The sequence below is a fragment of the Sebastes fasciatus genome, chromosome 2 (genome assembly GCF_043250625.1).
Source record: "Sebastes fasciatus isolate fSebFas1 chromosome 2, fSebFas1.pri, whole genome shotgun sequence".
NCBI classification, from domain to species: domain Eukaryota; kingdom Metazoa; phylum Chordata; class Actinopteri; order Perciformes; family Sebastidae; genus Sebastes; species Sebastes fasciatus.
In genome coordinates, this window is record NC_133796.1 from 9,710,262 (window position 1) to 9,725,167 (window position 14,906).

Sequence of the window (14,906 nt, forward strand, 5' to 3'; positions counted from 1 at the left end):
TGGAACAATTACAGTCATATTTTTGTGTTTGTTGCCATATTTAAATCTTTTGAAGTGTTTATTTTTCTTTATAGCTTTTGCTCTCTGCAACAGGCAAGATCCATTGATCTTCAGGATGTGTGCGATGCACCCATTCCTCTGTATAATTGTTTAAAGTAATTATATCAAAATTATTGAAAAGTTAAATCCACAGCGTTAGAATGTAGTTGTAACAATAAACTTATAGAAAAGCTAAATCATTTTGTTGTTTTATCTTAAAAGGATGAGGCTCGCACCAATGTATATTTTGATTATTGTCAACAAATCTCTGGATAATACTAAAACCGTCTCTTAATACTTTTGGACCTCCCCAGCCTGTCTGTGGCACTCAGCCCCAAACTCATGTGTTTCTACTGAAGATGTAGATCTTTGAAAACTGGTCTTAAATGTATAGTTTCAACTTCTTTTAATAAAATAAAATTAATAATAATTTCTTAAAATAGCCTGACACTGTAGTTTTCTAGCAAACATTACTCAAACAGGAGTAATAGTGCATTTATTGGGGAGTATTGTGGATAAATACACATTTGGTCCTGTAGTGCAGTCGTTCCTTTATTTGTCAGATGTGTCCTATCACACCACAGCCCTGTAGGTGAACTCAAACTAGGCCTGGCATGTTCCAAATACATTCATTTTAACTGGTTATTATTTAACTATTGATGATATAAAGTGGATAGAGTTACAAGGCTTCTTTAATTTAATTAAACTGTCAATGTTTCGGTTTGGCTAAGTTTGCATTTGTAGGCTAAAGCGACCACTTGGAGTGGCCGAAGCTGGACATTTCAACCATTTATCTAGTATTACTTTTAGCTATTTATTTAACGTTCATTCGTTACTTTTAGCTAGGTATTTCAAACATTTATTTGAGCTAACTTTTTCAACCATATATCATTACTTTTAGCTATTTATTTAACGTTTTAGCCTATCCATTACTTTAGCTAGCTATTTAAATGTTTATCCATTACTTTTAGATAACTATTATAAGTAAAAAGCTATCGTTAGGCTATAAAGGAACTACACCATGGTCACATGAGCGCGAGTATACACAACAAGGCTGTATTTACTAGATATTTACTGACGGATTTTACGTCGTACAAAAAAAGGTTAAAAGTCTCTTCAGCTTGTGTTAATCTAATTAAAAACCCATTCCATAAACCCATTGACTTCCAGACGAGGGAACTAGAAGTGCTAAAATGCTAACTCATTTCCGGGTTTTAGGACTCATTCCTCTATTTTGCCATAATATGTGTGAGCTGATTTGCACAAGTAACATAAGTTTTATTAGTAGAAATAGATAAATGAACAACACAATTGAAAATTTAATGTATGCTTTAATTTTATTACGTACAGTTTTCACAGATTCATTGACTTAATCTTAGATTCTGCTTATTGAAGAATGTTAGGTTATAACAGAAACGTGCTTTTAGAAATTATCATTTTGATTGTTATTAACAGCCGTAGAGCACGTTGATCCTCTCGATGTCCCAGTAGGACATGCCGTGCCTCTGGCCGATCTGGACATTGGGGTCGGGGATGGGGGTGATGGAGTCCTTCCCGTACTGGATGGAGAAGGCTGTTCTTCCATAGTGCATGATGGAGGAGTAGTTGTAGGGAGTGTTCAGGTTGTTAGTGTTCTGCTTGTAGAAGTTGTAGGCCATCTGCGGGTTGATGTTCTGCCAGTTGATGCTGACGTAGTTGTCGCGGTCGCTCCTGGTCTGTTCGTGCTGGAAGCCCAGAGCATGGTTGATCTCGTGCTGGATGATGCCGTGGTGGAGGCAGCCCTGCCTGTTGAGAGAAAGCACCTGACTGCCTCCAGTTCTGCCCAGAGAGGAGAAACATCCGGCTCTGTTCTCGATGCTGATGTAGTCGTACTCGTTCTGACGGGGGACGAAGCGGAGGCAGGTCCAGCTGTGGAAGGCCTCCACGGCGTAGTCGATCTTCTGCCTCTCCCTGCTGGTGAACTCACTGCTCACGGTGAAGGGGATCATCACCAAGCCGTTGGAGGATTTCCTCCACAGGCAGTCCTGGGACCAACACTTCATGGCGTTTCTGGTTCTGGGAACCAGCAGGTCTCCTTCCAGCAGGATCTCATCGGTGCTGTTGTTGGAGGTCAGAATCCTGGTGGTGATGTCGACGGTGTCTGGGACTTCTTCTTCTTCTTCGCCTCCTTCCTCCTGGAGAGGAAGAGCCTGAGAGAGGCCGAGCAGAAGCAGCAGCAGCAGCAGGCTGGCAGAGGGAGTCATCTTCATGGTCGGTCTGGAGGCTGTGGAGCTTCCCTGAAGAGCTGCTGTGGAGAGACTCCTTGAAGCTTGATGTTTGACTCAGTTCAGTCCAGGGTCTTTATACTCTCCTCTACAGGTGTGTCTGCAGGAGGATTATGGGTTGGGGTCTATACTGCTAGGCCTGAACAAACCTCTGAAGGGAGGATTCCACGGACAAACCTACTTTTTAAACATAATTTCTAATCCCCCAAAGTTTCTTTGCCCATTTGTGCCACATCCTTTGCGCACACTAAAGCTCAGCCGGTTTTATTTTCCGCTGGTTTACATATGGCTTTTTAGCAACCTTTACCAAAGTATATATGTTCAAATTAAATGTGTGTGACCCAAATACAGTTTCTTCACTCTCTGATGACCTGAGTAATTGAAATCCCCGGTGCGCCTTTTTATGACAAGCTGTTAAAGTTGTAGCAAAAGCTGCGTGTCCCTCTGTGAGGATGATAGACGGCCTATTGAAACTCTTGCATATGTAGAAGATGGTAATAGGTTCCTGTGGGACATGTTGCTGTGGCCGTGCCCGAGACAGCTCTCCTAGTAAAAAAAAAAAAAAAAAAAATGAATACTAAATTGTATGAAACAGTCCAGCCTATTGTACAAAAACCATCATGGCTGACCCTCCATCAGTGAACGGCAGTAACATCTGTTTACTGATGCACGCTTGCTAATTTATTATGCATTTTCTTTTAATTAGTTTTCTAGTAGTTAGAAGCAACTTTAGCACCTTTTAATTCTTTTACTCGTTTTCTTCATTTAAAAACAAATGGGCAAGGCCAGGTTTACACTTCAGTTCAGCACTTGAAAACCGCTTCATTCTGTAATGTATTTTAAAACTCAATGATAGTTGTTTACTGGTATTTAACTAGGTACCCAGGATGCCATATGTCCTCTTGTCTCGTGAAAATATGGACTTGAATTTGTTCAATTTAATTATCGCGTATAAACCGACTACACCTCCCTTGAATCCTGGCCTCAGATAAAGTGTAAAGATGAATTGTGAAAAGAATGTGTGTTTTCTCTCTAACGCCCCCCCTCCCTCCTCAATCTCATCAGCCACCGTGATTAAGGTTTGGCATTGGGGATTGTGCTGTCTTTTTGGAGAGATATTTCAGCTGCATTTCTGACACTCTGAAAGGAGAGGAAGATAAAGGAGGCGTCGGGGAAAAAACTCCTTCCCGTTGTGTGAGTCCTAGAGAGGGCCTTGAACCCTGCCATTCACGCCTTTCTCTCCATCAGCTGAGTCTAATTGCCAGAGAGGACAGGAGACCCCAGGCCCGATCGTTCCTTATCCTCTTTAGCGCTTTCAGGCGAGTGAAAGGCGAGCTTCTGCTTTTGATCTTTTCTCTGATTCGCTTTTTCTTCTCTGTCATCCCTACCATCCTCTCCTCAGGAGTGACACCAGCTCCTTTCACTGCCTGCCCCCGTCTCCATCTGCCCAAAATAATGACCAAGGCCCAGGCATTATTAAACAGAGGTGGAGAAGGGAGGTCAGCACTGGGAGAGGGAGAGGGAGGTCTGGAAGGGGACTCCAAAACTCGTCTAAGGAGGGGTGCCCCTATTCCAAATCTACTCCGTAGCCTCTCTGTGTTCCCCTAGATTCATCCCTTACAGTTTCATGGCCTTAGCCTGGAGAAAGCCCATTCTTTAACAGACTACGGACGTGAAGGCTCGTCCTTTCCCAGCGGCGCTGCTACAATAAGACCCCAGGCTGCTTGAGACAATGGGGCCTGTGTGATCTCTCAGCCAGACTCAGGATGAGACGATGCCTTGCTTGCCAGTCCCATGGGAGGGTAGACCCAGTGGTCATTGTTGACAGCTAATGGACAGCATCTTTCCACTGGCAGGCCCCCCTGCAGACTGTGTCATTTTAGGTTGCTTAATAACAACACTCAGCCTGGACCGACTGAGGAATTCTATCAAGACCAGCAGTTTGTTTGCAGATGAAAATCATTCCCCTCACAAATCTCAAAAGCTAACACTGGGGGGTGATTGGATGAATGCAGCCGGCGAGCAAAGGCAGCATTCAGCGGGGGAAATTCAATATAACTTATGAAAAGAGAGACCGGTCATATGTCTGAAAAGACCAGAATTAGAATCACTTCATTCAGCAAGAACAATACAATTACAGGCATTTGTTTTTCTTAAGCAGAGACATACTGATCACGTGACGTACATGCTGTCATACGAGGTGCCGGACAATGCAAGACATCAGGAAGAAAAGACTCATTCTACAAATTACATATACAGCAGTTAGAAATTTGGCATGAGTCCGATCAGTGTTGGAGATGCTGGAACAGCCATCGTCTCTCTTTTGGCTGTTCTAGGTTCCCCATATATACTGTATATATACACTTCTATACATTTCATAGTGTTATCATTGATGTGCTGTGAAAGTGCTCATGCATAAGTGAACTTGTAATGCTATTGAAGCCACAGTAAGGGATACAAACAGTGGTGTGGACTGTGTTGTTGTCCTCGGTGTGCTTTTCAGACTGTTCATCGTTAACATTGAGGGCCTGTGCACTGAATAGGACGTATAACAAGTCTGAAGGGCAAATATTTGGCACCATTTGTATTATATGTGGCCAAAATCCCAGTAGTACAGAAAGCAGCCAGTCAGAGTTTTGCTATCAATGTCAGCATATCATTTGTTAGCCTTATCGTATTAAGCATTTGTTGTAACGTTGTAAGATAATAGCCAATAATGTCTGCAGTGATCAGGCTAAATTACTGTTTTCATCTTCTGCATGAAATCACGAGGCATGCTTTGATTTTCCCCCACGTCTCTATTCTGAGCAGAAAATCTGGCCTGTAAACAATTTTACATCTGTCCCTATATCGATTTCACTTTGTCACACTGGTGGTCTAAAAGTAAGCCATATTTTCAAAATGCGTGTAAAAAAAACAAAGTAATTTAATTCCTGCATGCTTACTTTATGCAAATGTATGTATACATTTATTATTGGAAACCAATTAACAACACAAAACAATGACAAATATTGTCCAGAAACCCTCACAGGTACTACATTTAGCATAAAAAAACATGTTCAAATCATAACATGGCAAACTGAAGCCCAACAGGCAACAACAGCTGTCAGTGTGTCAGTGTGCTGACTTGACTATGACTTGCCCCAAACTGCATGTGATTATCATAAGGTGGGCATGTCTGTAAAGGGGAAACTCGTGGGTACCCATAGAACCCATTTTCATTCACATATCTTGAGGTCAGAGGTCAAGGAACCCCTTTGAAAATGGTCATGACAGATTTTCCTCGCCAAAATTTATCGTAAGTTAGGAGCATTATTTGACCTCTTTTGCGTATGACATGGTTGGTAAAAATGGATTCATTAGGTTTCATATGAAAAAAAAAAAAAGCTTCACACTAGCTTTAAAGCTGAGCCCGCTCCAACCTAAAATATTATGGTGCGTTCAATATCTGCTCAGTAAAAATGAGTATTGGGCAGGTTTCATCACACTTCTGTTGTGCTAGCTTGTTTGGACCTGTTTACCAACGGATAGTTTAAGAGACTTTAAAATGACTGAGAGATGTTTATTTATTTTCTTGTAGTTTTCACAGTGTTCCCTGAAGAAAAGAGAGATATGACATAAAACTTCAAAAGACATCTGTATGATGTGTGGCTATTATTTCATAGGGCCAGTGTAATTACAGACATTATAGCCCATTCAAGGAGCTCATTTGTCTTCTTTGTTTGTTCTCAGAGAAAAGACACAAGGTGTGGGGGGAGGAACAGCAGACTGGCTTGAGATGAAGGCATGAAGGTGAGGAGAGGTGGACCTCAATCACACTACCACCTGTACATGGAAATGACATGAATTTTATATGTGAATGAAAGTCAAAGTATAGTATGTCGAAAGAAAACTCATAGAGTAGCATTTCGGGAAAAAAAATCATAGTACAGTATGTTAAAAAAAAAGCCATAGGATTGTATGTCAAAAAAAGTGATAGTATAGTATATCGAAAAAAACTGATACTATAGTATGTCGAAAAAAACTGATAGTATATTGTGTCAAAAAAACCATAGAATAGTATTTAAAAATTGTCATATGCTTAACTTATCCGAGATGCCTGTTATTGAGCAGTCCAGTAATACACCTGAAACCGAAAGTATCTCGTCACTTTTTATTTTTTGACATACTATACTATAGTTTTTTTCCGACATACTATACTATGACATTTTTATTTTTTCGACATACTATACTATGACTTAAAAAGTTTCGACATAGTTTGCTATGACTTTTTCCGACATACTATATTATTTTTTCGACATACTATACTTTGACTTTGTTTATTTTTTCAAAATACTGTACTTTGACTTTTTGAAAAATTTTCGGCTCACTATACTTTGACTTAAAAAACGTTTCGACATAGTTTTGTTATGACTTTTTTCGACACACTGTACTATGATTTTGTTTTATTATTTCGACCGACTATACTATGACTTTTTTTTTCCCGACATACTATACTATGACTTTTATTTTTTCGACATAGTACTATGTTTTTGTTTTTTTCTGACATACTATTCTGACTTTTTGGACATACTATACTATGACTTAAAAGAAGTTTTGACATAGTTTGTCATGACTTTTTTGGACATACTATACTGTGATTTTGTTTTATTTTTTCAACCGACTATACCATGACTTTTCTTTTCTTTTTTTTTAATAGTATGTAGAATTTTTTTTAAAAAGTGATAGTATAGTATGTAGAAAAAAAATTAAAAAGTGATAGTATAGTATGTCAAAAAAAGTCATTGTATAGTATGTCGAAAAAAACAACTCATAGTATAGTTTTTTGAAAAAATAGAATAAATCATAGTAGTATAGTATAGATTGATGGGTGCACAGGGAAAGTAAAATGTTAGGATTATTTTATGAAATCTGTAATGAAAGACTACTTTCATTTTTTACACCATTCTATACTTTTTAATGACTTTTTTTCCGACATACTGTACTATAACTTTTTTGGCATTCTACGCTATGATTTTTTTATGACTTGACATAACAGATTTTTATGACTTTTTTCGACATACTTAGAGAATTTTTTCGACATTTACTAATTACCTTTTACGACAGACTATATTACTTCTTTCCAACATACAACACTATGACTATTTTAAATATTTAACAAACTATAATGTGACTTGACATACTATACTACAACTTTTTAATGAATTTTTTCGACATACTACACTATGGCTTTTTTTCCGATATACTATACTACGACTTTTTCAGACATACAATCGCTATTTTATGACATTTTTAGAAATAATATGCCTTGTTTATGACTTGTGTTACAACCCGGCTCTTAGGTTGCAACAAAAATGGGAGTGGAGACGAGGTAAATGCAAAAAGTAACAGTTTATTTACAAAGCACCAATTAATGAATAAATATATATAGATCATTATCAGTAATCAGTGGTGTAGGAGTGCATGGATGCGTGTGTGTGAGTGCATATAGAAAAAGAGGAAGAATAGCCGCGCTGCGATGTCCACAGGAATGGAGTGATGTGCGTGCATGGAGAGAGAGCGCGTTCTGAATGGCGAAGAGGGTTTTATAGTCAGCGCTACACCGGGCCCAGGTGTAGCTCATCAACCCATCATGTCCTCATGTCCCCGCCTCAACCAGAGCCTGCAAGAAACAAAGAGACCAGCGAGCCAACACACACCTAGTGGTGGGGAGGGGTCGTCACACTTGACATACTATAAAATCACTTTTTTTCTCCGACATACTATACAATTACTTTTTAGACATACTATGGCTATTTTATGACATTTTACAAATACTATACTGTGACTTTTTTCGACATACTATATTGTAATTTTTTCGACATACTGTACTATGACTTCTTTCGACATACTATACTATGACTTTTTTTCCATGAACATTTTCCCGATAAACTATACTAAGACTTTTTTTTGTTTTTTCGAAATACTATACTTTTTTTTTTCAAATTCTATACTGACTTTTTTTTTCTGACATACTATACAATGAGTTTTTTTCATGAAATTTTTCTACATGCTATACTATGACTTTTTCATGAATATTTTCAATATACTATACTTTGACTTTTTTTCATGACAATTTTCAACATACTATACTGACTTTTTTTCATGAATATTTTCGACAATACATTTTTTCGACATATAGTATTTTTTTTTCCTACGTACTATACTATGACTTATCAGTAAAACTTTCGACATGCTATATTATGACTTTTTTTCATGAATATTTTTGACATACTATATGACTTTTTTTAAATAAGAATTTTTCGACATACTATACTATGACTTTTTAGATAATTATACTATGGCAATCTCATGACTTTTTTGAGACATACTGTGGCTTTTTTGAGTTTTTGTTTTCTTTAATATTACTTTTATGACTTGACGTACAGTAATTTACTTTTTTGACATACTGACTTTTTTTCGACATACTGTATGACTTTTTTTTTTACATACTATACAATGACTTTTTTTAAGACATACCATAGCTATTTTATGACTCTTGACATATTAAATGATTTTTTCAGACATACTATACTATGACTTTTTTCAGACATACTATGGCTTTTTTATGAGTTTTTTAAATTGTTTTCTTTAATATTACTTTTATGACTTGACATACAGTAATTGACTTTTTTGACATACTGACGTTTTTCGACATACTGTATTATGACTTTTTTTACATACTATACTATATCTTTTTTATGACTTTGTGACATACCATGCTGTTTTTAATACATACCAGATGAGGTTTTTATGACCTACTTTACTGACTTTTTAAAACATACTATACTATGACATTTTTAGACATTCTATACTATGACTTTTTCTGCATGTTATACTATGACTCTTTTATGACATACTATATTATCACTTTTTTTCACAACATAACTAAAAATATGAGAAAAGTCTCTCCTCCCTCGAGGCCAGAGGTGCAGCTGGGCTTTTTACCTGGTCACCCACAATGAGCTCTCTGGTCTGGTTTCCTGTCATCCTTTAGTGTCAGGACTGGTTTGCTCTCTAGGCTCCTAGCTGAAGGTTAGCACCGAAGTTCAAAGCCCACGTGCGGTCGCGCGGCTGTAGCGTTGCCGTTAGCAACAAAGCCAATGAAGGCCAATGTCGAGACGCTAGCTTGGCTGTTAGCATCCAAGCTAATGACGCTAGCTTGGCTGAAAACGTTTCGCCGTTTAAATAATCGTATCCTGACGCGTTAACAGCAAAAATACATATTGAATATGTAGAGATTATCTCCGTTTTTCACACGAGAGAGAGCTAACCATGGAGCTAACGAACCGCTCTCACACATCCTCGCATCAGATCACTCCATACATGGTCTTGATATCGTTTACGTCCGGTCCCCCTCAGCCAATCAGGAACAAGAGATCTTGACATTGCATCATGACATCAAAGATAGGATGTGAAAGTAAAGATGCTCTGTCTCTGATAAAAAAATTAAGCAGGCCAGGTTTTTGGTTTTAACTCCTCACCACGTCTATATAAACCTTTGACATTTATAATAGTGTTTTGTGTTGCTCTTTTTGATAGGCCTGATACCGATAGCGATTGGGTATCGGATCGGTACTCGGTGTCGGCCGAAAATGAAATGTGACAAAAAAAATACATCGATATAAATTTACTGAATTGTTATTCGTTATTAAAATAATAAATAGTACACCAACAACTTGGCAAAAAAATCTTCAAAATTAACAGGAATTACAATTCAGGTGTAAACCTTTTTTAATGCAGCAACAAATTAGTCAAAACTTAAACAGGAATTAAAATTACAGTATATAATATGTATAGTCTATAAACATATAATTTAATAGAATAGATCAGCCCCATTGACACAGATAATCGATCCAGCTATTTCAGTATCAGGATATCCAATCCGGTATCGGTATAGACGGGGATCGAGCCGGCAACCTTGTGGTTAAAGGATGTAGCTTAGCTAAAACACATTTAAAAACAAGAATTCTGAGGAATTGTTCTGTGGATTTGTTGAGTATCAAAAGAAGGCATGCACCGATACCGGATAGGATATCGGGCCGATACTGACTCAAATAGCTGGATCGGTTATCGTTGATAATGGAGCCGATCTATTAAATTCAATTTATGTTTGTATACTATATATATTATATACTGGGATTTTAATTCCTGTCTACGATTTGATCAATTTGTTGCTGCAATAAAATGGTTTACACATGAATTGTAATTCCTGTTAATTATTATTTTATTTTTTTGCCAAGTTGCTGGTGTATGATTTATTATTTTAATAATAAATAACAATTCACTAAATTTATCTGTATTCATTTGTTGCATTTTGTTTTACAAAGTTAGGAAAGCAATGTTTAAGTCAAGCCATGATGTTGCCTTACACATAAAAGAATGATCCCAGTCACGTCCACACAGTGAGACATACAGCTCATTGATTAAACGCTAGTATCGGATCGGTACTCGTTATCTGCAGATACTAAAAAAAGCCCAGGTATCGCTATCGCTATCGGGACTGAAAAAGTCGGACCGGTGCACCCCTAATCAAAAGGATATTTTCATTTCTACTGTACTGCACAACTGACAGTAGAAGAAATGGATGAATGGGTGGGAATGAGCATGAGTTAAAGGTGCCTGTTTAGGTTTAAACACACCATAGCTACATAGTATATAACACGTTAACCAACTGGGATGTCCTGGAAATACCTGCTGGAAATGTTTCTCTGAGTTGAGAAAGAGAAACTTAGAGCAGTCTTGTCTAAACTACGGTCTAGGGCTGGAGGCAGTAAAGTATTTATTTCATGTGCTGCCTGCTGGAGAAGAAAAACTTGTATTTTTCTTTCCCCTTTAATTTAATTTTTTATGTGTAGGAGCGAGAGGCCAGAGTGTGATGGATCCTGCAGTGCAGGAGGAGGAGGAGAGGAGACGGAGGGAGGGAGGGAGGGAAAGGGCAGAGTGTTAGGTCAGGCTGATAGAGATGTCAGCACTGCTTCAGTAATCTTGTGACGCCTAAGAGAGTGGCGGTAAAAAAAAAAGCAGGGAGGGGAGCAGGACGGCTGAAAGACCGGCGGCTTGGTGACAGCAGAAGTAGAGACCACCCCAACAACAGCATCAGGGGATGCTGGCAGGGGAGGGATGGGGGTGGACGGTGCAGCAGGAGGGGTGCGGGGGTGTGTGGAGTGAAGCCGGAGGGGGAAGCTGATCTTCAGTTACACATTATGGCTGATAGTTAACCCTCCTCCTTGCAGCAGTGTGTTAGAAAAAGAGAGAGAGTGGTGAGCCAGTTATCAACGCAGTGGAGGATTTAAGCCTTGTCTACCTCATTTAACATCTCCACAGGCTGGAGCTATTTGTTGTGGTGCCGAATGTAATGTACCTAATGAAAAACACTAGTACACACCCCAGTGGGGACACCACAGGAGATCCCTCAAAATAAGTGAAAACCATTCTTGTACACAGCCTTTCTGACCGTTGCTTTTCTTGTCATCTATATCTTGAATTTGAATATATTTCATTAGGTTTTTATCCACGCACATGCTTATATACACTGTCTTAAAGCAGCAGTAGGCAGAATGTTTTTGGCATCATTGGGCAGAAATTCCATAATAACCTTTCAGTATATTGTAATTCAAGTGTTCTGAGAGAAAATTAGACTTCTGCACCTCCTCATGGCTCTGTTTTCAGGCTTTAAAATCTAGCCCGTGACGGGAGACTTTGACCAATCACAGGTCATTTCAGAGAGAGAGAGAGAGCGTTCCTATTGGTTGTTCGTTCAACGGAGGCAGCTGTCGATCCCTCGCGAAGTGCGATCAAACGGTCAAACTAGGCAGCGCTGATCAAATATGAATCAATATCCTGTTACTGTAATGCTTATTTCTCGTATCACATGTTTTTAGAAACATCTTGTAGTGTAATGTTTAAAATGAGAAAGTTTGCTCTGGGTGGTGGGCGGTGCTTGGTATATCCTCAACTGATCTCAACATGGCTGCCGGGTCACAAACTTGAGCTAAACAGTACACTACAAGAGGTTTCTGAAAACATTTGAGTTGAGAAATAGGCATTACAGTAACAGAATATTGATTCATATTTGATCGGCGCTGCCTAGTTTGATCGTTTGATCGCACTTCGCGAGTGACTGACAGCTGCTCAGAGACTCCAGCTCGACTCTGATTGGTTGTTTTCCTCTGGTCTGTTAAATCTTGCAGATGCCCTTTGGAGCACCGGAGGACACCAGCACTGAGATTACCTGTCTCATGCACTACTGTCAGGATATAGTGACCGTTTCATAAAAATAACATAATATTTGCTCCATTTCTACCCACTGCTGCTTTAATGTTCTCCTAATAAACACACACATACATAGCCACTATGTTGCCCATGTCATGTGCACCCATAAACATTAAATCTACCAACAGCGACAATGTCATGTTGGGTATAAGGCTGTTAAAGTGGAGCTTTTGGAGTCCGTCTTTCTGTTTAATGGGTGACCCAGTAATGAAATGTGATTCAGGCGTTAGATGGATATCTGCAGTGAAATATCTCTCCCTCCTCACTGGCTGCAGCCCAGACGTCGCCTTCTGCTCGCTCCTGCTGTAAAGTGTGATTTGCGGTGTTTGGCCTTTTGTCTGGGACAATTATGTTCACCATTAACAAGCTTTCTTCTGTTATTGTTCACGGTAATCTGAGCTGATGGTGTTAAGAGATTTAGCGGTGATATTGGGGGGGAATATGGGGGGCGATTAATGACACTAAGAAGGAGAAGTTGGACACTGTTGACTCTTGTCTTTCTCTCAGTTTTTTTTTATTTTCCAGCAATTTTTAGAGCATGTTGAGTGCAGGTGTGAAGAAAGATAGTCACACACTCGTTGCCACGATGCAAAAAACGATTTAATAATTTGCCAACGTTTCGACATGACAGTCTTCATCAGGGTAGTGAGAGACAAAATAGTTCCACAGACATTAAATAGGGGATAGGTCACAGGTGTACTTTATCACGGGGAAGAGTGTCCTGAAGTATTTACATTTAATGTATGAGGAGTAAGTAGCTACCTGATTCATATGTCATTTAAAAGCCACATTAGAAATTCAGTTTGATCAAAAGCTTAGTTTGTGCAGTATATCCAAGAACATCTCCACGCAAATATAAAAAAACAGCTAAACATAAGATACAATACAATACATTAGATAAAGGGTTATGGGTTATCATGGGTTATTAGATAAAGGGTTATGGGTTATTATGGGTTATTAGATAAAGGGTTATGGGTTATCATGGGTTATTAGGCTCTGACTGGTTTCTAAAAGAGGAGAACTCATAATATATGGACATAAGTTGATTTAGAAAGAACATGTTAGAAATAACATATTTGAAATATTTTAGGAAAAAAAACATTTTTATATGGAAAAAACAGTTTAATATAGAAAAGAATTACATGGAGGAAACAATTCATTATAGAAATACAAAGAAAAAAGGGAAGGACAGAGATAGAGGGAAGATAGTTATAGGTATCTATGCACTTATAGACAATAAACTCTACACAAAGTCAGAGAAAGGGTTTTAAATCGACATCAACATTACATTGTGTATACTATAGATACAGTATTTAGCTCGTGTTGATATGTATATTTACTGTTTATTTGCTGAAATAAATGTCCAATGTGGGATCAATAAAGTACATCTATCTATCTATCTATCTATCTATCTATCTATCTATCTATCTATCTATCTATCTATCTATCTATCTATCTATCTATCTATCTATCTATCTATCTAAGTCGCCCCCACTTCTAGAAAAAGTCCCTTTCTCTATGCCCATGTAGGATGCAGTGTGCTGCAACATCTATACGTTCTTCCTCACTTAGGCCAGACTGTGTCAGTCGAAGAGGTTGTTATTTATTTCACTGACACTACCGAACTGGCATCGCAACACGGAGGACACTGTCAACCACACACAGGGTTTTCCTGCAGAGAAGTTGACCCTGGCTTAACATTTGTCGCGAAGCAATGCAGTGTCATCCGCCAACACGCTGCACTGGCCAATCAAACACGTGCAAGCCCTATTCATGCTAGATAATGTCGTAACTTGAACGGGGTAATTTTACTCTTTATCTGGTGATCGTAGAGATGGAAGATAAAACAAAAGGTAACTTCCCAGAGTTGTAAAATCCTGCCTCATAGTATTGTTAACTACTGTGAAGTGTTTTGGTGTCTGATAACCCTTCAAAGTCATGCATGTATTGCACAAACTGGACTTCCTGGATCGAGAGCATATATTTGGTTTCAGAAGTGGGAAGAGAAATAATTAACTTCTACAACCAAAATAATAACTAGATGAATAACGTCAAATGCTTTATCCCGCATTTATATACATTTATATCAATCTAGTAAATAACAAATTATGACATTAATTGCTATGCTTTCCATAAAAATGCTGGTTTTTGAAAAATATTTGAAATGCTATTTAATTTGCTACACCAGATACTTTATGATACATAATGTTGTATTTCTTATCTTTACAACACAGAGCCTTGTCCTTTACCGCATTAACTTTGATGTTCAATTATATTGCGTATTTTTTA

General features: G+C 38.3%; 1 protein-coding gene across 1 annotated transcript; it reads right to left on the reverse strand.

Annotated features, from left to right (window-relative positions):
- Positions 1 to 1,344: 1,344 nt before the first annotated feature.
- On the reverse strand, positions 1,345 to 2,411 carry LOC141783618 (high choriolytic enzyme 1-like). The gene has a single exon (XM_074661014.1). It carries the CDS (start codon positions 2,286 to 2,288, stop codon positions 1,488 to 1,490), a length of 801 nt encoding a protein of 266 aa, XP_074517115.1. The 5' UTR covers positions 2,289 to 2,411; the 3' UTR covers positions 1,345 to 1,487.
- Positions 2,412 to 14,906: the final 12,495 nt, after the last annotated feature.